Consider the following 23,073-nt stretch of genomic DNA (forward strand, 5'->3'; position numbering starts at 1 on the left):
ATCTAATCGTAAATGGGATGTAAATACTGAACATGAGCCCTGACTTAGCATGATATGAGTTTCTGCGTCCATGGATCCGGGGAGCCTTTCAGACGGAAGCGTGTCTCGAAGAGATCTTCTGGCGTAGTCCATCCAAGTCGGCCCTTCTTGCTCCGGACTCGGTTTTGCCACTTCTCCCGACGGCTGATGGTTTGTGTTGGGAAATACTGGATAAACAGCCACCCTTTCCCTTTAGCGGATTGTGTAGCTGTGTCGTTCATCCGTTTTGTCCACTCTAAATCGTTGGACCCATCGAGATCTAGGTTCTCGTACCCCCATTGCTCTGAGACATTGGAACCGTCGATACAGTCGCAAAGCGCCACATCATTGTTCATGTCGAGGAAGCTCTGCATCAAAACTGGTAATGTCGGGTAGGGCAGTCCATTTAAGCTCCGTTGAATGCGGAATGGACCGCATGGAATGTGGGCATCATGAGAGGGAACAATAAGGAAGTAGAAGTGGATGCCCCTCCCTTTGAATCGGTGGTATGTGTAGTGTAATGAAGAAGGCTGAGGAATCGGATGAGGAGCTATGGGGTGTATTTTGTCGGAGAAAGCTCCAGAATTGAGTAATGAGACAGCGTCGCCGACTTTCTCGGTGGGGATACAAAGTTCCCAATCCTGCAGCCCGTCAGCTTTGCAATCCGGCCTGGCCCTTGATTCAAGACACCTTACATTGCGGACACGCCCGGCACCGTAGAATATCAACGCTGAAACACCGACGAGACAGCATTCGATCCCATGGTGTTCCAGGAAGCGAATTACCTCGAGAATTTCGTAGGTCCCATGACCTCCGCAGGAGGGGACTTCTTCCGGGCGATATGTGGGCGTCTTCTCTACGGGGGGACTCGGCAGTGGAGGGTTTAGCTGGAGATTCGGCGCCAGCATAGTGAGTATCGTCAAGGACCCAAGTCCAACGATAGTTTGAAGTCATGGTCAGGTCGCGGGGAAGTGAAATGCTTTGAGGCGGCCCCACGTGATCCTCTTAGTCACTGATCTAGACCCAACTCTTCAGCAAGAATATGCGAGCTTCACGGTGATTTTCTCGTTTATCCATGTTTCATCCCCAGGGTTAGCTACAGCACACCTGAAATACCCGACAGGATTTACTAGAAGTACGATCTAGGCCCCAGACAGGATTGAAGAACAAGGAGCCAAAACGCCGAGTTGAACTGTCAGTAGATCAAGCCCCACTGCCGAAAGTGCAATTCGCCCGTTGCTCCCTGTGCCGATCCCCAAGCAACTGCATCATGCGGTGCTCCCTCGGTTATACAAGGCAATTATTTCTGCAGAACTTTTGCCAGTATACGGCTTAGCCACCTGTAATGTAAACTAGATTCTCGATATCCGATATAGTAAGGGGACTAATATTTCTAGGCTAGTCCCTCCCCTGATATTCCGATCAATTCCAATCGTTAATAATCTGTCACGTTCATTCATATTTACTGCTCCCCGAAGACCCCCGCCAGCTAGTTTTCCTGCACTTCCAAGAATTGCGTGATGCTGGGTATTTGAAGCCTGCACCAATCTCAACCCCAAAACACCACCCCATATTTCATCCTTGATAAGGTCAAAATAGTGCTTAAGCCATACCCTGACTGACCTGCTCCTGTCTCTCCTGCCAAACATTCTTACCAGAGCATGAGCAAACCATCTTATCATTATCCCACACACCCGCGCTACGCGCAATAACACCCACAAGGGTATGCTCATCGTCGCGCTTGAAGGGACCCTCTATAGTCTTGGAGAGCACCATACTTCGCCCAATCAACTCCCAAATAGCAACAGGTCGGTCCATGAACACATTGCCCCGACCCTTCTCATCAACATCCACTGATCCAAAGACACCCCGCGGCTCCTTCTCCGTAGGCGGGGCATCATTTGAGCCCAAGACCTTGTTCTTCAATGACTCCCAGATGCCGCCGGCAGAGGCGGCACCCTGTGAGATATCACCGGCTTCACGGACGGTGGCCCAGTACTTGCCTGGAGCCATGCCATTGACGGTCAGGTCGACTAAGGTCATGTTCTTGGAGACCTCGACCATGCGGGCAAGGCCGCGGATCTTGTTGGAGACGACAGATTTGTGTGTTTCGAGGATGCAGACGGCCGAGCCTGGAAGATCATCAATTAGGATGAGTCTTTTAGGACAATATGCGGAGTTCAGTACCGTTTGTATTGCCACTTCCGCGCAGGATCGCATCGCGGCCGGTGTCCTGGATGGCGGTCACGATGGAACTCGGGGGCGCGGTGCCTTCGATGAAGATGAGTTGGTCGTTGAGGTTGGCGTCCACATTGCTAATTCCTATACGGAGAGTTTTTCGCTGTCAGAAGGTTGTTGCGGGGAGATGCCACTCGATCGTATCCGAGGGCGGCGCATACCATCAAGCTTGTACAGGGCGCTGGAGATGTCCTTAACACATCCATCACAGGTCATGGGGACCGAGAATGTAGTCTGAGAGGACAAGAAGTGTCAGTAAGCATTGCCAAGGGGACAGACAGAAGGCCGAGTACCGACCTGGAATGGCTCAATCATGGCGGGGTGTAGGTCCGACGCCGGCAACAGCAGAAGTGGGAGTATAGGGTATCAGGCAGAAAGAATGAGAAAGTATGCTGAAGGTAAGGAACCGAAGAGAAACCGAGCGCTATGTTATAAGATCATTCCAGTTGCAAAGTCTAGAAACTGGCGGGGACCCATTTGGATTTCAAATCGGAGCTGCACTTCGGCCCGTTCGTTCCCCAGAGCCAAACGTCATTCCGCACCCTAACCCTTCATCCTCCACCCGCGAGCCACAATGTCTGCACAGTCGCGCTGGGCAGACGACGACCCAGAAACTGAGGCAATTATCGCGCAACGCAAGCGCGAAAAGGAAGAAAAGAAACGCGCCAAAGCTGAGAAGCAGCGCCAACTCGAGGCCAGCAAAGCTCAGACGACAGCACAATCTGCCGATGGCGCCCAGGGGCCCAATGGGGAATCAGGACCTCCGAAAAAGCGCCGCAGACTTTCGAATGATCCCGATGCGCCCGACGCTGGTGAGATCCCACAGAACGATGAGCAGAAGGGGCAGAAGAAGCGGTCGACTTTGCTGCGGTTCCCTGTGCGCGAATGGGGAACTTGCAGGCATGTGAACAACTTCGAGCGATTGAATCATATCGAGGAAGGCTCGTATGGATGGGTTTCTCGGGCCAAGGATATCACAACGGGCGAGGTGGTCGCGCTGAAGAAATTGAAGATCGAGAATGCGCCGGACGGGTTCCCGGTCACTGGACTGCGGGAGATTCAGACACTCTTGGAGGCTCGGCATCCAAATGTGGTTTATCTTCGAGAAGTGGTTATGGGGAACAAGATGGACGAGTGAGTTCCTTCGATCGTCGCATTGCATTGGATGAAAACGACAGCTAACCGGATCTCTTAACAGTGTATTCCTAGTAATGGACTTCCTCGAACACGACCTCAAAACCCTCCTCGACGACATGCGCGAGCCATTTTTGCCCTCGGAGATCAAGACACTTCTCCTACAAGTCGTGGGCGGCCTTGAATTCCTACATTCCCAGTGGATTATGCACCGCGATCTCAAAACATCAAACCTCCTCATGAACAACCGCGGCGAGATCAAGCTCGCCGATTTCGGTATGGCTCGCTACTACGGTGATCCGCCACCCAAGTTGACCCAGCTCGTCGTCACACTATGGTACCGCTCACCAGAGCTACTACTAGGTGCCGAAAAGTACGGTCCGGAGATTGACATGTGGAGTATTGGGTGTATCTTCGGTGAACTTCTCACCAAGGAGCCTCTGCTACAGGGCAAGAATGAAGTTGACCAGGTATCCAAGATCTTTGCCTTGACGGGTCCTCCGAACCAGCAGATTTGGCCGGGCTTTCGCTCTCTGCCAAATGCCAAATCATTGAAGATACCATCAACCTCAACTTCGCCAGCCGGGAACCCGCCTCTGTTGCCTCGTTCCAGATTTCCATACTTGACCAATGCAGGCTTAAGTCTGTTGTCTAGTTTATTGGCACTGAACCCCGTCGTGCGCCCGACTGCACAACAGTGTCTGGCACATGCTTATTTCAAGGAAGATCCACGCCCAAAGCCCAAAGAGATGTTCCCAACCTACCCTTCTAAAGCAGGAATGGAGAAACGGAGACGCAATTACACACCTGAAGCCCCAAAGCGGGGCCAGGAAGCACCCGAGCTGGACTTTGCGAGTGTATTTGGAGGAGCCCCGGGAGGAGAGTCGGGGGAGACGGGTGCTGGCTTCGCACTGCGTCTAGGATAGTTTGACATGGCAGTTACAGACTAATAAATCTTGAAAGACATATATCATCGTCATTTAGCATGGAGTTTGATTTTTGATTCAAAGAACAAATGAATGGCCGACGCGAAGACATTGCATCGTCACAGTTTCTAAAGATACACAGCTAGCAATGAAATAGGATAGCGAGAGACGAGCTTGGTTTCATCCGTGATCGCCGTCCCTTGAGAGCAAAAAAAGCTAGAAAGAGCGACTATAGAGTGCATTGCAGGTGAGAACTCTCATCCAAGGCGACCTGTCTGAGCCTGGTGTCTAGGGAAGTTTCCCTGTGGCTGACCTGAGCCCTCCCTTTCGAGGCGTGGTCGGTTTGGCAGTGATGTACAGGGGCGCGGGAGAGTCACCGGGGCCATCAGCTCGGAGACATGGAGTCTACTGGAGGGAGTGCGATCCAAACCAGGTCCACTGTGAATGCTGCCGTCATCGGTGAGACGCTGCCTCCATATTCTTTTGGTAGGCTGGTCACCTCGATCAGGGTAGTAGTTGCTTGTCTTGCCATCAGCCATGTAATATTCATCGCGCCAAATGGTGTTTGAGAAGAGAACCTCTTCGTCGATAGGAGAGTCCATCGGTGACCATGGCATGTTGGAGATGGATGTTCTGGATGTGGCACCTGGAGAGATGGAGCTGGCATTGGTCCATACTGATGAAAATTCCGATTGATCAAAAGGAGATCCCAGGGGGCCACCCGTGACAGGGGCAGAGAGAGATGTGTATTGGCCGTCTGTTGGAGCCTGTTGGGATGCCTGTCGGGGAACTTGTTGATAAGAGGATTGTCGTAGGTTGTCTTGATGACCTTGATCATTTAACGAGGTCCTCTCGTCGGGTTCCTGATAACTGTCAGTAAGTTTTCAGGTTGTGTTGTGTCTTAACACTCACACCTCCCTGGACAATATGAAGGCCGAAAGAATGGCGTGTATTAAGTTCTGGCATCTCTTCCGGAGGATGAGTGTGGGCTGTGGATGAACTTCGGGTTAAGTTGGCAGTTCTGGCAGGCCTGGAGGTTCTGAAGCGTGAAGGGGGCCCTGCTTGAACCCATATATCCTCGATGGTTGTCGAACTGTGTTCACCAGATGAGAAAGACTCACTTGAACCCCACGTTCTGTGGCCAGAGGATGTGCTGGCTGGTAGTCCGTGAGTGCGGTTCCCACACCTCCAGGGCAACTCGTGGTAGTTGAGATCCTGCTGATTCTGCTCTGCAGCGGAGTCGGGGATGTGAGAAAGAGGTGAAATATCCCCTCCTATCTCAGCACTGTTCACAAAAAGGTTACGAGTCTCTCTCGTCCACTGCTCGAGCAAGGCGTGGTACACGCCAGGGAAAGCAATCTTCACAACATTCACAGAGCATTTCCTTGACATGGCAATGGACGATGCAGCAGCCTCCTCACTTTTTGTCCGATGAATCTGCAGGCGCTCCTGTGTCACCAGAGCTTCCGACTCTCTTATATTAGCCAGTGGGTGATCAAATTTGCTTGGACTGAAACTACTTGGCGCATCCGGATCTGGAAGCTTGAACGACCCCATGGAGCTATTCGTGGTCTCTTCATACATCGGACAATCATCGGATCTTACTCCCTTGTGAGGCAGATCTGGGCTGACAGTCTTGCACCGCTTTGCATTTGCTGGAATTTTCAAGAGGGTCACTGCTGCGTGAGGCTGTTCTGCAGGCGTGTTGTCGTCACACGATCCACGAGCCCCAGAGACATCTCCATTCACCGAACTACCACTTTCTTTCCCAGATGCAATTGTTTCCCAATCCGACACCTCAGATTGATCCAAATGTTCACTGAAATCTCCATCAACACTTCGTTCGGTGTCCACAAACGACCTCCCCTGATCCGTGTCCGCGTCCGCGAGACCGTCGGCAAGAGGTTTGTCGTATCTCGTGGAGTACGGAGGCGCGTCTCCAGATGTAAGGATCACTTTGCGGAATGATGGAGATTCTGGACGGTGCTGTCCACTGCTTACCTGCAATTCTGTGGCCGACAAATTTGGTAATGCCAGAGAAGAGGCGACCCGAGTCGATCTATTAATACTTGGCTCACGGAAAGTCGAAGGCCAGGGCGAGTTCATGCGGCACATACCAATTCCAAAGTTCATATCCTCCTGGGTGCTGACATCGGAGATACTCGAAAACCCAAATGCTGGGTTCCTTCCTTCTCTGCTATGATTTTGCGGACGCTCAAGCATAGAGCCAGTATCCTTAATATCGCTATCCTTCCAACTCGACAGGCGGAGCAGTCCTTCTCGCAGAGACAGCAATCCCGATCGGACCTTGTGGATGGAGCGTCTTTGGAGGTCTTGAACCCAATGTGCTTGCTTCTGGGAGTCCACCGATGAGTTCTGGCAGTAATGACGACGCCCCGAAGGATTGTGACGGGGATCGTCTGGGTTGAAGACAGGATAGTGAATTCTTTCCTGACATTTTGGCTCCGGTGTATCGATGCTGAGCACACTGCGGATTTTTTTAGTAAATACCTTGATATACTTCTGGTAACTTACCTGGCTCTGTTCTTGGTCGAACGACGTGCGAACGACAGGGAAAAGTTGGATCTGCGTCGGGCAAATTCGTGCGAGCTATCACTCGGCCTTGGTGTCTCTTGGTGAGACATGTTTGGATCCATTCCTTCGACACGAAGCTGTGCAGAAGCTGACGTAGATGGATTCGTTGGGTGAAAAAGAATGCAATTCGTAATATGGAAGAAGATGCAGGGTACGGAGACAGGAATATCCGAGAAAGAAGGCAGATGATAATAATAGAATTCGAGTAATGCTTAAGAAAGAATTACATATTGTTATCCGAAATGGAAAGTGCCGTCTTCTCATGAAGGATCTACGGATATACAATCCAAGCGCGACTACTACTTCTGGCCCCCAATACATCCCCAATTAGTATCATCCCTTCAAAACAGGTCATTAGGTCAGAAATGGGCCATATTAGCAAGCCCACTCCAAGTTGAAAGATGCAATATGAAAAGTAGGGGGCCTTGGGAGCAAGAGGTTGACAAGCCAACTAGCGCAGAACAAACATGTTTGCCGCAGAGGCGCAGATCGCGGCTCCACATGGAGCTGCGCTGAGCTTCTTTTCTCCGCCTCCCTTCTATCCTCACCTCCATCCCATCTCACCCTAGTCTTGTCGTTTCTCCCCTCATCCTTACATAATGGCGAAGTCTAAGCCTTCTCCATCTATTTCATTCGACGACATCATCAAATCTGGTAATGTCGCCCCCAATCCGTCTTCTACCCGCATTCTAACCCTGTGCGCCCTCAGATCGCCAGAAGAAGCAACATGAGCAGCTGGCTAGTCAGCTCCTGGGGAGGAACAGAAACAAGAAGGACCGACGCGCAAGTGCACCAGGACCTGGAGCGGTCAGCAAGGCACCGACCGCGAAACCCGGGAGCTTAGCCAGCCGGATCGGCATGCCCAAGGTATCATCAAACCCATCGTTCCAGATCTGAGACGCATGAAGCATCTCTGACAACATCTTCCTTGTCATGTAGCGCTCCGCGTCGACCTCTTCCCGTCCGAACCAGACCAATAAGCCCAAACCCAACCCAGCTTCCGCCATAGTCGCATCTGCGCGCACGCGCGCAAACCCCGCAAATAAGAAGCAGCACAACGCCGAACGCCTCCTAAATGCGCTTGAAACTGGTAACACTCAGGCGACCATCCGACAACCCAGTGGCGGCCTGTTCATTAAGGGTGCCTCAGGTCCGTTTGTGGTGGTGGGGAGCAACTTTGCCCCAGGAACGACAGCCGCAGATATCCAGTCCGCGCTGGAGCCTACTACAGGACCAATGCTCAGTTGCCGAGTCACTGGGCAAAGCCCGAATGTCACGGCCGAATTTGCTTTCCAGGACAAGTGGACGGCGGAGAACATGGTCGCAAACTTCCACAATCAGAGGGTAAGACTGTGCCGTAGCTGGTGGATTATACGAGTAAGCTAAAATAATACTTAGGCTGACGGCAGAGTTTTGTCTATGACACTCAAGCCTATTGGAGCTAAAGCCAATTTGCAACCCCAAGCAAATTCCTATAGCCAACTCCGAGAGCAGGCAGATCGCCAACGACGGACTCGCCACTCGGAGCCAGGTGTGCAGGACGGCAGCTACGGATTCAATGATAATGAAGACGTTTTGAGCAACAAGAAAAAGAGCCCGGGGTTCTATAGCGACCAGATGATGGTGGATGCCCCGGCACAGAAGAACCAGCAGCGACGGAGACGCCAGCGTTAAACGGAACTCGTCCAAAAATGATAACTAGAACTTGAAACGGTAATTGCATTGATCCCATGTATTTTATTATGTGCGCCCGATGTACCCAACCTCATGACATGTATGAATATCGAGTATCCCAAATCGAACCATTTTGAAACGCTTCATACTGTCGATAAGGATAAGATCACGTGTAGCGGAGCTTTTGCGGAGATCCGCAGATTTGGAGAAGCAACTCTTGACAGTGTCTGTCTCGGGGATCAATTGAATCCCTAGACGTTATCTTGAGTCCTCTTAACACATACTCCCCTGACGCAATAAACACTTTGGAAATAGGGCCTACGCGCAATGAACACCACGGCGCGCCGCGCGGCGTCGCATACCCTCCGGAGGTCTCGCAACTCGATATTCACCACATGCCCGCGGCGATGGAACTCGTCCGCAACAGAGGCATTTGACCAAAGGAAATGGTCCACACCATTAGCCCGCACATTGGCCAATGCGATGAAGGTACGCGTATCCCAGCAGCATCTCGCATCAACCACTAACGATCCTCACCTATCTAGGTCACAGGCCCCGTGCCAATCGCTGCCTTCATGCGCCAGGTCCTGACAGCCCCAGAAGACGGATACTATACCTCTCGAACCAACGTTTTCGGCAAACACGGTGACTTTGTCACGTCACCTGAAATCTCCCAGGTTTTTGGCGAACTGGTTGGCATCTGGACTATTGCGGAGTGGATGTCCCAGGGCCGGAAGAAGAGTGGTGTACAGCTTATGGAAGTTGGGCCTGGTAAAGGAACTTTGATGGATGATATGCTGCGTGTAAGTCATGGTTTTACGAATTCAAGCTCCGAGGCTAATCGGAGTTGCGATGGAACAGACATTCCGGAATTTCAAGATGTTTTCTTCGAGTGTTGAGGCGATCTATCTCGTTGAGGCCAGTGCTACGCTTAGAGAGGTGCAGAAGCGAACTCTTTGTGGAGAGGATGCTGTTATGGAGGAGACTGATATTGGACACCGAAGTAAATGCAAGTACTTTGATGTGCCGGTCGTCTGGGTTGAGGATATTCGTCTGCTGCCTCATGGTAAGTTGCAGCTCAGCCACGTTCAAACATGGAATTTTTGTTAATATCATTCACAGAGGAAGGGAAAACACCCTTCATCTTCGCACATGAGTTCTTCGATGCACTCCCAATCCACGCCTTCGAATCAGTTCCCCCATCACCCGAGAATGAAGTGCCAGATGCGCCCAAGGAAATCATGACTCCTACTGGGCCTCAAAAGCTGCACGTCCCGCTCAAACATGCCAATACTCCGCAATGGCGCGAGCTTCTTGTTACCTTGAACCCCAAGGCTATCGACGAGAATATCGAAGGCGAACCCGAATTCCAACTAACCAAGGCCAATGCCTCAACCCCATCTTCACTCGTGATTCCCGAGATTTCACAGCGCTACAAGGCACTGAAAAATCAGGCCGGTTCAACGATTGAAGTGAGTCCCGAGAGCCGAATCTACGCCGCCGACTTCGCTCGGCGTATCGGTGGTGATGCCGCTCCTCCGCCTTCTAAGAAGGCTCCCTCTACTCCTCCCCCTGCACTGAAGAAGATGACACCTTCCGGCGCAGCCTTGATTATGGATTACGGTACCATGTCTACCATTCCTATCAACTCTCTGCGTGGAATCCAAGGCCATAAGATTGTCCCTGCACTTTCGGCACCTGGTCAGGTTGACGTCAGCGCAGACGTTGACTTTACTTCTCTGGCCGAAGCAGCCATTGAGGGTAGTGATGGTGTTGAGGTCCATGGACCTGTTGAGCAAGGTGATTTCCTCTCGGTTCTGGGCATTACCGAGCGCATGGAACAACTGATCCGTGCGGCCAAGGATGATGAGAGCAAGAAGACCTTGGAGACTGGGTGGAAGCGCTTGGTCGAGAAAGGTGGTGGTTCCATGGGCCAGATCTATAAGGTTTTGGCTATTGTGCCTGAGAATGGTGGTAAGAGACCCCCTGTTGGATTTGGTGGGGGTGTTCAGGTTAACTAGGGTTAGCTTGGATGTATACATTCTGTACAATCATTCTGTATCACTGGACAATGTATTACAAGCAATGGTGTAGTACATTGAACAGGGTTCCTTTCATAACTAATTCGTGCGCCTCGCACCTGGCAAGCTCGGAAAGTAGAGCCTTTCAATAACTATCTATGTGGTATCTCATCGTCTCATATCTCATAAAGTATGGCTATTCACAGAGCAAAGCGCCACAAAAAAGCCATCCGAAGACGCACTCAGTACCCCTCTTGCCAGATATCAGCAGCGAAAGCCTCAGTCAGCTTCTTATCAAGGCCATATTTCTCCTGCCACTTCACGAAACCACCCTCAAGAATAAAGATCTCCTGCTTCTTGAATTCTTCAGGGCCGTAGGCTTGTTCACGCTCTCGCGCATACCGCAGTGCAGCAGAGGGTCCACGCTGCTGGCTGAGAGCGCAGTGGAAAACAACCTTCTCGGTGTCCTTGAGAGTGCGGATAAGCTCGGGCATACGGACATCAAGGCTGGAGCTGGGGACCCAGTTGGAGGAGTGGATGTGGCCTCCGACGTGGTCTATCCATAGTGGTTACTAATTATGCATTGAACTAAATTGCTATCATCATATTTTTTTTACTCACCAGAGTCACGAACGTCAATAATTCCGAGCTTGTTGGCGGGGGTCTCGGCGGAGAGTAGAGCGGCAAGGGTATCGCGGCTCATCCGCGGCAGCGTCGCGATCGAGATGGTCGACATTTTGTTGACGTGAAGCAAGATGTTGAGGTAGCGATCGTTTCCTAGATAACTGACCAGTAACCGAGAAAAAATCACGTAAAGAGGAAGAAGATATGGATTTCGTCCGTTTCGCAGTGAACTTCTCGACGTGCACGTGACGTGGAATTTCCCTTGCAAATGATTTTCCCCGAGTCTTGCACTTTCAGATCTACGAACCAATATCCCACTCCACACCATCGTCTACCCCAGGGCAATTGTTCAATACCCTCAATTGAACTCGTCAGGCTGATCTGACTGCTCTGAAAAATGGACACCCGCCTCCTGGCCCGTGGCCTCCGCGCCAGGCCGTCCCCATTCCTGCTCACGCGCCAGCAACCTCAGCGTTTCTTCCCTACCACAATCCGATACAACTCCTCAGACTCCTCATCACAAAATCCCTCTTCTCAAACACCCACAGAAGCTGCCGCTCCGGCCACACCATCCAACGCCGAGAAACCCACCTCGAAATCAACCAGCTCCGGCTCCGACTTTGACGACATTCTGAACCAGCTTAATCTCGGCAGCCGCGCCAAATCAGAGAACCCCACCGCTGGTAAGGGCCAGGGTCGAGTAACTAGCTCTCTGTCGCGTGGGCTGGGCTTCAAAGAGCAGTCCGCCCAGCTGGCGAGCCGCAAGACGGAGCTGAAGCTCGGCCCTACGCTGGGTCGTCAGGTTCACGTCGAGCCCGAGCGTGGCGTCGACCTCGGCGCTGCTATTCGCAACTTGAACATGGTTGTCAACGCGAACAAGATCAAGCAGCAATCCTTCCAACAGAAGTTCCACGTGCGCAAGGGTATGGTGCGGAAGCAGCAGCGACGGGAGCGCTGGAGGAAGCTTTTCCGCTTCTCTTTCCAAGAGACCGTGAAGAAGATCCAGCGCATGCAGGCGCAGGGATGGTGATTTGCATGGAGGGTGTATATATTGCGGACTGGACGATTTGCTATTATGTCCGCTGATAGGACGATTTTGTCTGGCTTGTACAACTATTTGTGAAACTACCTTTCGATTCTGCTTTTTGCATTAGATATGGAATGCATTGGATCTATTTCCTTGACTCCAATTTGAATCTGACAGTCATGTACACATGCACTGTGCATGGCTATCTTGTACACTGATATACACGGCTCTATATCAATTCATCAATCCCTCTTCCCAGTAGGAAATCCGTATCCCCCGCCGCCAGTTCCCGCGCCATTAGAAGCCGCAGAGTATCCGCCGTAGCCATTAATACGCCCGCCGTTTCCAAAGGTCACGCCGGGTCCTTTACCCCGAGGAGGCGCGCCCAAGATACCATCACCCTGCCAGCCGGAGCGACCTCGCAAACGACCGCCATTGCGCTCCCAGTACAGCGCAGCAAAAGCGCCAAAAGAAGCGGCCGCGACAAAGAGAAACAGGTCCGAGAAGATCCCTCCAGAGCGAGAGCTCTGGCTAGCAGCAGCAGCACCTAAGAAAGAGCCAAACGTAGGCCTCTCCGGCCACCCAATGCCAGCACCACCTTCAACCCAAGCAACATGGAAAGAAAAGGTTAATGGCTCACCACGCACAACCTTGGTACCATGTCCAGTAGTCCAAGGCTCGCGCGCAGCTTGCGCGAGAGCAACAGACTCTTCGTCGTCATCAAGCGCAAGACCCTTAACAGTAGCCTCGAACTCGGGAGTCGAGTATGCCGTCCCAGCAACCGCATACCCAGGCTGCCCAGTTTGGGCGTGTTTAGGTTGCAGTTCCTGCGCCGCAGGATCAGAAGCCATATTATGCATGAGCATATTCATATCCGTCCAGATGTGTAAGTGGCTAAGCTGCAGTGTTCCCTGCAGCGCAACGGTGACTGGGGTGAAGGGCGGGCCGTTCTCGTTCAGCGCGGCGAGCGAGTCAACTTCGCCGGACTCGGACTCTTTATCTGCTTTTGTGGTGCTTGATAAGGGCGCTGTTGGGACGCGGCAGGTCATTGGGACGTCAGAGTGCACGTAGAATTCGTAGAGGTGGTAGAGGGAGTCTGAAAGTGAGGGGATCGTGCAGGTGATTGTTTCGGAGACACCGTAGTGGAGGACCAGGGGACGCGAGGTCTCATTGCAGGTTGCAAACGGGATGTACTGTAGCTTGCCCAGCTCATCTGTTATCTGTTTTGTTTTGTTAATTTGTGGACATGGGATTCTGGGGGCGCTCAGGAGTTCGAGGCGCATACATGTTCTCCTTCGCTGTACATGGCTTTTTGGTTAGCAATTGCTTTTGTTATGGATGGAGGATCGGTTAGAAGAGACTCACGCGGTCCGATTGAGGCAGGATACTGGGATCTCTTCTCCAAGACTGTATCCCACCCCACTGTTGCCACTGGTCCTTTCCGCGACTGCGGCTGTCGGCCAAAGCGCGCATGCGAGGGAGAGCAGTGTTGCTGTAGCTGGGAGCCGTGTCATTGAGCGCGAAGGCGACATGCTCGCGAATTTCATGGCGAAGTGTAGTCCCCCGCGTTGGGTTGTTGGATGTAGGAGACGCGGAGAAGACACGGAGGTGTTTGCGGCCCGCGGAGTCGGAGTCGGAGCCCTTTCCCCATGATCAACTTCCGCTATGAAAGCGCAATTTGTCGCCACCACCATTGTTTACTCTACGAGACAGCTGAAATCATGTGGGAATTTTTGCGATTAACAGCCTTGAGGTGAATAGTAACTAGTTCAGCTTGCGACGCACTTATCATAAGAAGTCGAGGCGAAACAATGGTCATTACTGAGACGCGCATTCAAAGCTACACCTACTGACTCACGGGGAATTTTCGGCGATTCCATTCAATTTAAATTTAAGAAAAGGAGACATGGTGTCAAATATTCATTCGTTGCTCGTCAAAGCTCGTCAAAACCGCATCGTCCAACAAAGTACTTGATGCAAGACTTGGTCAAATTTACGCCAAGTTAGCCTTCGCCTTGAAAGCGAGAAGCAGACCGCTGGTGGAGCTATCGTGATCACTGCCGCCACCAGAAGTCTCCAACTCAGCCTGGATCTTCTTGGCCAGGACCTTGCCGAGCTCGACACCCCACTGATCGAAGGAGTTGATGTTCCAGACGGCACCCTCGGTGAAGGTGACGTGCTCGTAGTAGGTGATCAGAGCACCCAGGGTCGAGGGCGTGATCTTTTGGGCCAGAATGGAGGTGGTGGGGCGGTTGCCCAGGAAGGTCTTGTGTGAGACCAAGTGGTCGGGGGCACCCTCGGCCTTGACCTGCTCGGGGGTCTTACCGACCATCAGGGCCTCAGACTGAGCCAAGAAGTTGGAAGCCAGCATGCGCTGGTGCTTGCCACCCTCGACGGGGTTGTGCGACTCGGCGGCCATGATGAAATCGGCTGGGATGAGCTTTGTGCCCTGGTGCAGCAGCTGGAAGAAGCTGTGCTGGGCGTTGGTGGCCGGCTCACCGAACAGGATGGGGCCGGTGGTGTACTTGACGTACTCACCGGAGCGGGTAATGGCCTTACCGTTGCTCTCCATGGAAAGCTGCTGCAAGTAAGCGGGGAAGCGGTGCAGGTACTGGTCGAAGGGAGCAACCAGGTGAGTCTGGGCACCAAAAAAGTCGCTGTACCAGACGCTCAACAGACCACCGAGAGCGGGGATGTTCTGCTCCAGGGGAGTCTCGCGGAAGTGCTTGTCCATAGCGTGGGCACCGGCTAGGAACTGATGGAAGTTGTCATAGCCGATGTACAGGGCCACGGAGAGACCAATGGCACTCCAAACGGAGTAACGACCACCGACCCACGACGCGAAGCCGAACATGTTCTTGCTGTCGATACCGAACTTGGTGACCTCGGCTTCGTTGGTGGAGAGGGCAACGAAGTGCTTAGCGATCGCAGACTCATCCTTAGCTGTCTCAAGGAACCAACTCTTAGCAGTGTTGGCGTTGGTGCAGGTTTCGGCGGTGGTGAAGGTCTTGGAGGCGACCAGGAAGAGAGTGGTCTCGGGGTTGGAGTTCTTGAGGGCCTCGGCGATGTGAGTGCCATCAATGTTGGAAACGAAGTGGAGCTTCATGTCAGGGTGACCATAGGGCTTCAGGGCCTCGGTAACCATGACGGGGCCACTAAACGAATGTCAGTTCGCGCGTCTATATCTTCCAGAATTGATTGAAACCTACAGGTCGGAGCCACCGATACCAATGTTGACGATGGTATCGATCTTCTTGCCGGTGTAACCCTTCCACTCACCACTGCGCACCTGCTCGGAGAACTCCTTCATATGCTCGAGAACGGCGTTGACGTCCTCGACGACGCTCTTGCCATCGACCTGCATGGGCTCGTTGGAGGTGTTGCGCAGGGCGGCGTGGTAGACAGCACGGTCCTCGGTGAAGTTGATGTGCTCACCCTTGAACATTTGATCGCGCAGGCCCTCGACATTGGCCTCCTTGGCTAGCTTGACCAACAGAGACAGAGTCTCCTCGGTGAGGAAGTTCTTGGAGAAGTCAAAGAGGATATCCTGGCCATCGACGGTGTTGGTAAAGGTGCGGCTGAACTTCTGGAAGCGCTGGGGGTCCTTTTGGAAGTACTCCTTCAGGACAATGTTACGGCCCAGGGTGGTGTGGTGCTCCTGGAGCTCCTTCCAGGCATTGAGATCGGAAGCTTGCGCGAAACCCGACATGATGACGTTGGTAATACTATGAATTGTGTTAGTGCGGGGCAGTAGAAGAAGGACGTTCAGCACTGAGATAAGAACTTACAAGGTATAACGGAGAATTAGAGGGGTATCACTGGAGGTGAAGAAAGAAGAGAGAGAAAGCTTGGAAGAAAAAAGATGGCGTCAAGTGTCACCGGCGTGTTGGGGTCCGATGGAGGGGCCGTGGGGCAAGCATCATCATTGCCGCATTCGGGCCCGCGGTTCTGGTTCCTAAGGTGCTTCCGGTCTGGATCACGTTAATTGATAATCAGCTAGTCTGGCTTATTTTTACCTTCTACTCATGTGCCAGGACGGTCCTTCGTGTGCTGGTCTAGTTCGCGTTTCTAGCCTTTTTAACCGGTTTATCCGATGTTGTCCTAGGTACCCAGTGACGGAGGACGGAGCTACCTGGGATCCCTACCTTGCGCCTCTATACAACCCTGAGATGAATCTGCTTGGACTATGATTCCCGGGGTTTGAGCTTCTGGACATCTGGATCCTGGGCATCTTGCGCTCATATGACCAATTGACTGCAGTCACTCTAGCCCGTGGCTATGGAGCATTCACCGTACCCCCACGAAGCCGGACCTTCCTTGCCCGAGATTCTAATTCGGACTCCAGTGCCCCGGATCTATTTTTCCAGTATCCCCTGTTTATATGCAATGTAAATCAATCCTTTGATTCTCTTGCAGAAGAGCCAAGGTATTGTGAATCGGCCTAAGCTATATGTCTTGGATTCCCCTCCAACTCTTTGCCTAGGCATTTCTTCCGAGGTCTGTTTAGATACCTTTTGATATCTTGTTTAGAGTACCTTTTGCTAAACTCACTTTAACTTATCTATATCTGTACTTAACACCCATCGATTGAGACTCACTTACAATGTCTTCTCGGTCCAAAGGTATCATTGTACCTACTACCTGGTGAATAACGTAGAAAGCGCGTAAACCGCAACGCTGCCAAGATCGGCGCACGGACCACTAAAATCCGCAACATCGCAACTTTCTTTCTCTGCGCGCTCATATCAACACGGAGCTTGTGAGATCGCCACTATTCGATAACCTTGTCATACGATAGCTGGTACTCACTGCCTAAACGTATATCGACGAGTTTGCTGGCGCCGAGCTAGTGAGAACGCCTGCATCATGTACAATCCTTACCAACGTGAGTCTTCGCATCACCCATCATCTGCGCAGTCGCGGACTTTGACTCCAGCATGATCATACTCTGACCTCTCTTTAGCTCCGGGCATGTACGGCCAACCCGACTACGCGGCATATGGTGCGCCGCCGGGCATGGGTATGTTAGAATCGAATACCTCAATTCAAAAGTGTCACATATCATGACTGACTAGCTACAGCTCCTCCTCCAGGCATGGCTGCTCCCGGCACCGCTCTTCCTCCCGGTATGCAACAGGCCAATGCCCAGCAGCCTGGTGGCCCTCGTGGCTTCCCAGCGAACTTCCAACCACCCCCGAACATGCCGAACATCAACTTTTCTGCGCCAGTGATTCGACTGGGCACCTCGGGCCCGGCAAAACCTGCGGGACAGGACTCTGGTCGTGAGCGTGGGTCAGAGAGCGCTGGGCGGCGTCCAGGATTGGGGTCATCGAACATGGACAACCACCACAGATCGTATGATACCATGGCGCAGCTCCAGCCGCCTACTCGCGATGAGATTGTGCGCACACTGTTTGTTGGCGGTATCACAGAGGGATGTGGCGGTGACGATGGAATTGAGCAAATTCTACGGTCTGCGGGTGGTTTGCGCCGGTGGATGCGCGCCACGGATGCCGATGAGAAGCCTTGCCGGTTTGGATTTGCGGAGTATGAAAATCCCGAGAGCTTGGAAATCGCCGTCGAGATTCTCAAAGAGGTCGAGGTGCCTGTGAAGCGACAGCTCGCACGGAAGGAGGGTGAAGAGCAGCAAGAAGTGGAAAAGAGTACTCTTTTGGTATGTTGGTTGTATTCTGACGGCTTGATATAGACGACTAATGGTTTAACAGGTTGTGGTGGACGAGAGTACCATGACTTATCTCGAGCAGTTTGAAGCCACCCGGGGCGAACGTGACCCGGAAGAACTGCAAGCTCGTTTTACAGCCGCTAACAACACCCTAATGAGCGTTCTGGAGCAACTTTGCAATCCAGCCACCCCTGTACAGAAGGAGGATGCCTCTGCACTTGACCGGGAAGGCGATACTGAGATGAGAGAAGGCGGTACTCCCATGAAAGATGGAGAGGTGGTCATGATCCCTATTACGGGAGAAGACGAACTGGCAGATATTCCTCCAGAAATGCGCGAGAATGTCGCGAAAGAAATTGCTGCGTTCCGTGAGCGGAGCAACCGTCGGGATACCGAACGCTTGAGACGCGAGGAGGAAATTGAGTCAATGGAACGCGCTCGTAATGCTGGTGGGCGGAATCGTCTTGCTTCTCCCCCGGCCTCTGCTCCCAGTGGCCCAGCCGGTGGCACCAATAACATCCCACTTGGTCCTCGTGGTGCCCCATCTGGTCCTAAGGGATTCGGCGTACAGATCCCCAAGGATTACCAGAAGGGTGTGTCCTTTGTGAACGGGGGTTTGATTAACGGAGGGCAGGCCTATCGTGATCGTGAAGACGAAGAGACCGATGCAAGCGACGAGGAACTTGAACGCCGTCGCCAGGCTAAGCGCGATGCAGAGCAGGAAAAGCAATTCCTTGATCAGGAGCGCCGGTGGCTCAATCGTGAGCGAAGCCGAACAGCCGCCCTAGAGCGTGAGAAGAAGCGAGACAAGGAGGAAGACGGGAAGTTGCAGGCTGCTCACGATGAGATGGAGGAGCGTCTCAAGGAATGGAATGATGATAACGAAGCTAGCCGTAAGGCTGTTGAGTATTACGCAGACCACGGTGCCTGGCTGCGCAGTCGTGCGGCTTTCCGTGCCCGTGAGGCCAGCATGGACGAGGCTGACCGCGCCGCCGAGGAGAGGGAGCTTGCTCAAACCGCCAAGCAACAGGAGCAGGCACGCGGTATGGCCGATGACTTCTTGGCTCGCCAGGCACAGGAACTCGAGAACCGTGTCCCAGAGCCTCGCGAGGAGCCCAAGCGCTTCAAGTTGTCTCTGGGTGCCGCTGCCCAGAAGGCCCAGGCTGCGACTACTCGCCGCACCGTGGCCGAGGTCGAAGGTCTACTGGAGGATGAGGAAGAGCCCGCCAGTACAACCCGCCGCCCTCTAATTCCGATCAAGTTCGATACCGCTGCTGAAGCGGCTGGTCTCTCCGACGAAGAACGAGCCCAGGCTGCTCGCCAACTTGCTGCTGAGATCCCCACCGATAAAGAAGGCCTGTGGAAGTGGAATATCAAGTGGGAGTTTGTAGACCAGGCCGTTATCAGCGACCAAATCAAACCTTTCGTGGAAAAGAAGATTGTCGAGTATCTGGGTGTGCAAGAGCAGATGCTGATCGATCTTGTGGAGGAGCACATTCGGCAGCACGGCAGCCCTCAGGAGTTGGCCGAGCAGCTGGCCGAGGTGAGTTCATTGCCTTGTTTTACTCACTCGTGTGATAGTGTGCTAATTATATTCTCTACAGGCTCTGGACGAAGAGGCCGAGGTTCTGGTCCGTAAGCTCTGGCGAATGATCATCTTCTTCTCGGAAAGCGAGAAGCGCGGGCTGTCGGCATAGATGCAGACCAGGATGCAAATGCACATGCAGCCTGTCAGTCCGGGGATAACTTGCTATACTTCAGGGGATAGGATCCAAAAGCGATGGATTATTTACATTGAAATGCATACCCATACTTCATGCCACCACCTCCATAGTAGTCTCTAAACCCCATCACTACCGTCTAAGTTAGGGCTCCGCCAAACCCCAGAAACGCGGATTTACTCCGATGTCGCGTTCCGTCCTCTCATTGGTGGAAACCCGCATTTTCCAGACCCGCGCAATTATCCGCCAATCAGACTGCGCGATTACAACGCGGAGTGAGGGGCGCAGGGCAAGTTGAGGCAACGTGGGGGGTCACTTGCTGTCTATATACGGGGCCTACGTCGCAATTTCCCAAATTCTGCGTTTGTCATTTCTCTTCTTCTTCTCGGTGTACAAACCTTTCCCCTCCATCCCCAGTACAATCTCTTCGTGTATATACTTACTCTGTTGAGCTCCGGATATTCACCCCGCAAACCAGCACCGTGTTGTCTGCCATTGAATTTGCGCGGACACATTCAGCCTTGCGCAATTGAATACAAAGCCTGATCCAAATTGCATCGCATTAGCCTTCGCCATGGTCAAAATCACTGGCTTCACCACACGGGACGTGAGGTTCCCAGTACGTCATGCCTCCTACCCGCAAGTCGCGCATATCTAACAATGGCAGACCTCCCTCGACAAGACTGGCTCTGATGCTATGAACGCAGCTGGCGACTACTCCTCCGCCTACTGTATTTTGAACACAGACTCTGAGTACACCGGCCACGGCATGGTATGTTGGCCAACCCATTCTCGTCGAATCGTGATTAATCGAGACATTCTAGACATTCACGATTGGCCGCGGTAACGAGATCGTCTGCGCCGCTATCTCCTTAGTGACCCCTCTCGTCGTTGGCAAGGACCTTGACGAGCTCACTGCTGACTGGGGCAAGACCTGGCGCTACCTGGTCTCTGACAGCCAGCTCCGCTGGATCGGTCCTGAGAAGGGTGTTATCCACCTTGCTCTTGGCGCCGTTGTCAATGCCCTCTGGGATCTTTGGGCCAAGACTCTAGGCAAGCCGGTGTGGCGTATTGTTGCTGATATGAGCCCCGAGGAGTTCGTGCGTTGCATCGACTTCCGTTATATCACCGATGCTATTACTCCTGAAGAGGCCGTTGAGTTACTTAAGGAGGTTGAGGGTGGTAAGCAGCAGCGTATTCAGGAGGCGGAAGCTAGCCAGGCTGTTCCGGCCTATACTACCAGCGCTGGGTGGTTGGGATATGGCGAGGATAAGTTGAAGAGGTTGCTGCAGGAGAGTGTCGAGCAGGGATACAAACATTTCAAGTTGAAGGTTGGTGGGAACCTGGAGGATGATAAAGCTCGGTTGAGGATTGCTCGCGAGGCGATTGGTTATGACAAGGGTAATATCCTGATGGTGGATGCGAACCAGGTATGTTTGAAAGATCACGCTGAACCAGTTGGGAGACTTACATGGACATGTAATAGGTCTGGTCCGTCCCCGAGGCTATCACTTGGATGCAGGAGCTTGCCCAGTTCAAGCCCTGGTTCATCGAAGAGCCCACCTCCCCCGATGACATCCTCGGTCACGCCGCGATCAAGAAGGCCCTCGAGAACACACCTCACGGTACCATTGGGGTCGCCACCGGCGAGATGTGCCAGAATCGCGTCGTCTTCAAGCAGCTGCTTCAGGCGGGTGCTCTGACCGTGCTTCAGGCCGACGCATGCCGTGTTGGTGGTGTAAACGAGGTCCTGGCCATTCTGCTCTTGGCCCGCAAGTTCGGTGTCCCCATTGTGCCCCACTCCGGTGGTGTTGGTCTGCCCGAGTACACTCAGCACCTGAGCACAATCGACTATGTCGTTGTTAGCGGTAAAAAGAGCGTGTTGGAGTATGTGGATCATCTGCACGAGCATTTTGTTCACCCGTCTAGTGTTAAGGATGGATACTATGTCACTCCTATGGAGCCTGGCTACAGTGTCGAGATGAAAGCTGAGAGCATGGATGCCTTTGCGTTCCCTGGTGAGAAAGGTAAGAGCTGGTGGCAGTCCGAGGAGGCTAAGAGCATTATCGATGGCCCTCGGGTGGTTTAAACTTCCTCTATACCTATGTCCTTTATGTTATTCATGTCCATAGCTGTTCCAAAATATTCAGATTTTCCAAAGGTTGTTTGTTCACATATAGAATTTTTTTTCCATTGGGTATTGGGTGCCGTATCTCAGGCAGACTGCGTTGGAGGTGGTGCAGTTGGGTTTATGGTACATAGAAAAGGCTGAAGCCTTGATCAGGTAGGCAGTAGCCTTAAAAGTACAATGAAAATCGCCACTAGACGACCGAATAAAGTCTTATATCACGCAAGTTGCGAGACTTCAGTCTCAATCCCTCGCGAACAGAGATCCGCAAATGAGAATGAAAAAACATGTCGAGGGTGGCCGTATGTAGCTCATCGCCACTGAATACCGAAGAGCTTCAGGGAGCTCGCCACACTAGGCCTCTCTGAGGCCTTCTCGAGAATGATGCGCGAGTGGCCCTTGACATCCAGAGCAAGCAGCTGGTACTCCAACTCGTTCTTATCCAAATGCTTAATCATATGCACGTGGACAACACCTGAGTTGAGGGGTCCCTCAACCTAGTTTATCGTCAGTATGATTCTGTCGAACAAAAGCGTGATTGGACGTACGTGGAAATTCATCCGAAGATGCTCACGGCCTAAGCGATCTTTCTCAGAGGTAGTCCTGTATTCGCTTGTCAGATTCTCAATTCCATAGGGTTCTTCTCAAGAAAAACGTACGCAATAGGTCGGCTTCTGGCCCATCGGCTGTTGGTATTTTCACCGTATGCCTTGATCTCTCGTCGGTCACCGAGAAGCTTGGTACACCGGGGATCCTCCTTGATGCGCTCGACTGCCTTCTCAAACTGCCATGTCCCGCTGTTTGGCGAAAAGACCTCTTGATATAGGAGTGTGAAGACACCGCCCTATAGTCCATGCCGTTAGTTTGCATCAGGCCATGCAAGATCTCGGTGGGTGGAGATTGGGACGTACTGTGAGTACCACACCAGCGATCACGATCACAAAGTTGAAGGACTGTTGCGTCGCCCGTGCGACCTTCTCTCGTCCACTCAAATCACCCCACGCATATCGTCCATCGTCCGACAGGACTGTAACGCTCCTCCTCTTGGGTTTGAGGCCGTCGCCGAAGTTGCCTTGGGTGGCGTACCGTCGGGTTATTTCAGAGAAAGACCGGAAGGAGGCCGGGGCGCCGACCGATGTTCGAGGTAGAGCTCGCAGAGCTTGGTGGTTCATGGCGACAGGATGTGTGATGAACCCCAGATCAAATCGTCGAATCGTCGAGTCGATAACGATAGTAGCTCACGTGTGGGCAAAGTTACGGTACGGTATATTTGCAGGTGGGCAA

The 23,073-nt window shown here is 52.6% G+C and overlaps 13 protein-coding genes across 13 annotated transcripts; 6 read left to right on the forward strand and 7 right to left on the reverse strand.

Moving 5' to 3' along the window:
* Positions 1-44: 44 nt before the first annotated feature.
* On the reverse strand, positions 45-926 carry N7443_004878 (uncharacterized protein; the record flags this gene model as incomplete). The annotated part of the gene is made up of 2 exons (XM_056884934.1): positions 45-659; positions 714-926. 2 exons carry the CDS (start codon positions 924-926, stop codon positions 45-47), a joined length of 828 nt encoding a protein of 275 aa, XP_056743212.1.
* A 694-nt stretch (positions 927-1,620) lies between these two features.
* Positions 1,621-2,571, reverse strand: N7443_004879 (copper chaperone CCS1; the record flags this gene model as incomplete). Its single annotated transcript, XM_056884935.1, has 4 exons — positions 1,621-2,150; positions 2,206-2,340; positions 2,418-2,490; positions 2,554-2,571. 4 exons carry the CDS (start codon positions 2,569-2,571, stop codon positions 1,621-1,623), a joined length of 756 nt encoding a protein of 251 aa, XP_056743213.1.
* Positions 2,572-2,830: 259 nt separating this feature from the next.
* Positions 2,831-4,316, forward strand: N7443_004880 (uncharacterized protein; the record flags this gene model as incomplete). Its single annotated transcript, XM_056884936.1, has 2 exons — positions 2,831-3,390; positions 3,455-4,316. 2 exons carry the CDS (start codon positions 2,831-2,833, stop codon positions 4,314-4,316), a joined length of 1,422 nt encoding a protein of 473 aa, XP_056743214.1.
* Positions 4,317-4,573: 257 nt separating this feature from the next.
* N7443_004881 (uncharacterized protein) lies at positions 4,574-6,973 on the reverse strand (the record flags this gene model as incomplete). The annotated part of the gene is made up of 3 exons (XM_056884937.1): positions 4,574-5,179; positions 5,229-6,804; positions 6,852-6,973. 3 exons carry the CDS (start codon positions 6,971-6,973, stop codon positions 4,574-4,576), a joined length of 2,304 nt encoding a protein of 767 aa, XP_056743215.1.
* Positions 6,974-7,510: 537 nt separating this feature from the next.
* On the forward strand, positions 7,511-8,585 carry N7443_004882 (Amino acid transporter transmembrane; the record flags this gene model as incomplete). Its single annotated transcript, XM_056884938.1, has 4 exons — positions 7,511-7,565; positions 7,621-7,778; positions 7,851-8,255; positions 8,310-8,585. 4 exons carry the CDS (start codon positions 7,511-7,513, stop codon positions 8,583-8,585), a joined length of 894 nt encoding a protein of 297 aa, XP_056743216.1.
* Positions 8,586-8,912: 327 nt separating this feature from the next.
* N7443_004883 (uncharacterized protein) lies at positions 8,913-10,606 on the forward strand (the record flags this gene model as incomplete). Its single annotated transcript, XM_056884939.1, has 4 exons — positions 8,913-9,074; positions 9,131-9,388; positions 9,447-9,651; positions 9,708-10,606. The coding sequence occupies 4 exons, from the start codon at positions 8,913-8,915 to the stop codon at positions 10,604-10,606; spliced, it is 1,524 nt and encodes a 507-aa protein (XP_056743217.1).
* A 251-nt stretch (positions 10,607-10,857) lies between these two features.
* N7443_004884 (phosphatase YCH1) lies at positions 10,858-11,342 on the reverse strand (the record flags this gene model as incomplete). Its single annotated transcript, XM_056884940.1, has 2 exons — positions 10,858-11,162; positions 11,228-11,342. Coding segments are annotated over 2 exons (420 nt in total), but the record flags the coding sequence as incomplete, so codon positions are not given.
* A 285-nt stretch (positions 11,343-11,627) lies between these two features.
* On the forward strand, positions 11,628-12,260 carry N7443_004885 (mitochondrial 37S ribosomal protein bS21m; the record flags this gene model as incomplete). Its single annotated transcript, XM_056884941.1, has 1 exon — positions 11,628-12,260. The coding sequence occupies one exon, from the start codon at positions 11,628-11,630 to the stop codon at positions 12,258-12,260; it is 633 nt and encodes a 210-aa protein (XP_056743219.1).
* Positions 12,261-12,499: 239 nt separating this feature from the next.
* N7443_004886 (uncharacterized protein) lies at positions 12,500-13,730 on the reverse strand (the record flags this gene model as incomplete). Its single annotated transcript, XM_056884942.1, has 2 exons — positions 12,500-13,477; positions 13,623-13,730. 2 exons carry the CDS (start codon positions 13,728-13,730, stop codon positions 12,500-12,502), a joined length of 1,086 nt encoding a protein of 361 aa, XP_056743220.1.
* A 520-nt stretch (positions 13,731-14,250) lies between these two features.
* N7443_004887 (glucose-6-phosphate isomerase) lies at positions 14,251-15,966 on the reverse strand (the record flags this gene model as incomplete). Its single annotated transcript, XM_056884943.1, has 2 exons — positions 14,251-15,412; positions 15,467-15,966. The coding sequence occupies 2 exons, from the start codon at positions 15,964-15,966 to the stop codon at positions 14,251-14,253; spliced, it is 1,662 nt and encodes a 553-aa protein (XP_056743221.1).
* A 1,157-nt stretch (positions 15,967-17,123) lies between these two features.
* Positions 17,124-19,637, forward strand: N7443_004888 (uncharacterized protein; the record flags this gene model as incomplete). The annotated part of the gene is made up of 5 exons (XM_056884944.1): positions 17,124-17,142; positions 17,221-17,277; positions 17,339-17,931; positions 17,984-19,483; positions 19,545-19,637. 5 exons carry the CDS (start codon positions 17,124-17,126, stop codon positions 19,635-19,637), a joined length of 2,262 nt encoding a protein of 753 aa, XP_056743222.1.
* A 598-nt stretch (positions 19,638-20,235) lies between these two features.
* Positions 20,236-21,750, forward strand: N7443_004889 (L-fuconate dehydratase; the record flags this gene model as incomplete). The annotated part of the gene is made up of 4 exons (XM_056884945.1): positions 20,236-20,280; positions 20,329-20,433; positions 20,486-21,091; positions 21,148-21,750. The coding sequence occupies 4 exons, from the start codon at positions 20,236-20,238 to the stop codon at positions 21,748-21,750; spliced, it is 1,359 nt and encodes a 452-aa protein (XP_056743223.1).
* A 350-nt stretch (positions 21,751-22,100) lies between these two features.
* tim21 lies at positions 22,101-22,961 on the reverse strand (the record flags this gene model as incomplete). The annotated part of the gene is made up of 4 exons (XM_056884946.1): positions 22,101-22,286; positions 22,338-22,392; positions 22,449-22,633; positions 22,701-22,961. The coding sequence occupies 4 exons, from the start codon at positions 22,959-22,961 to the stop codon at positions 22,101-22,103; spliced, it is 687 nt and encodes a 228-aa protein (XP_056743224.1).
* Between the last annotated feature and the right edge of the window lie 112 nt (positions 22,962-23,073).

This window comes from Penicillium atrosanguineum, assembly GCF_028827265.1.
Source record: "Penicillium atrosanguineum strain IBT 20685 chromosome Unknown utg000003l_segment0_segment0, whole genome shotgun sequence".
Lineage (NCBI taxonomy): Eukaryota > Fungi > Ascomycota > Eurotiomycetes > Eurotiales > Aspergillaceae > Penicillium > Penicillium atrosanguineum.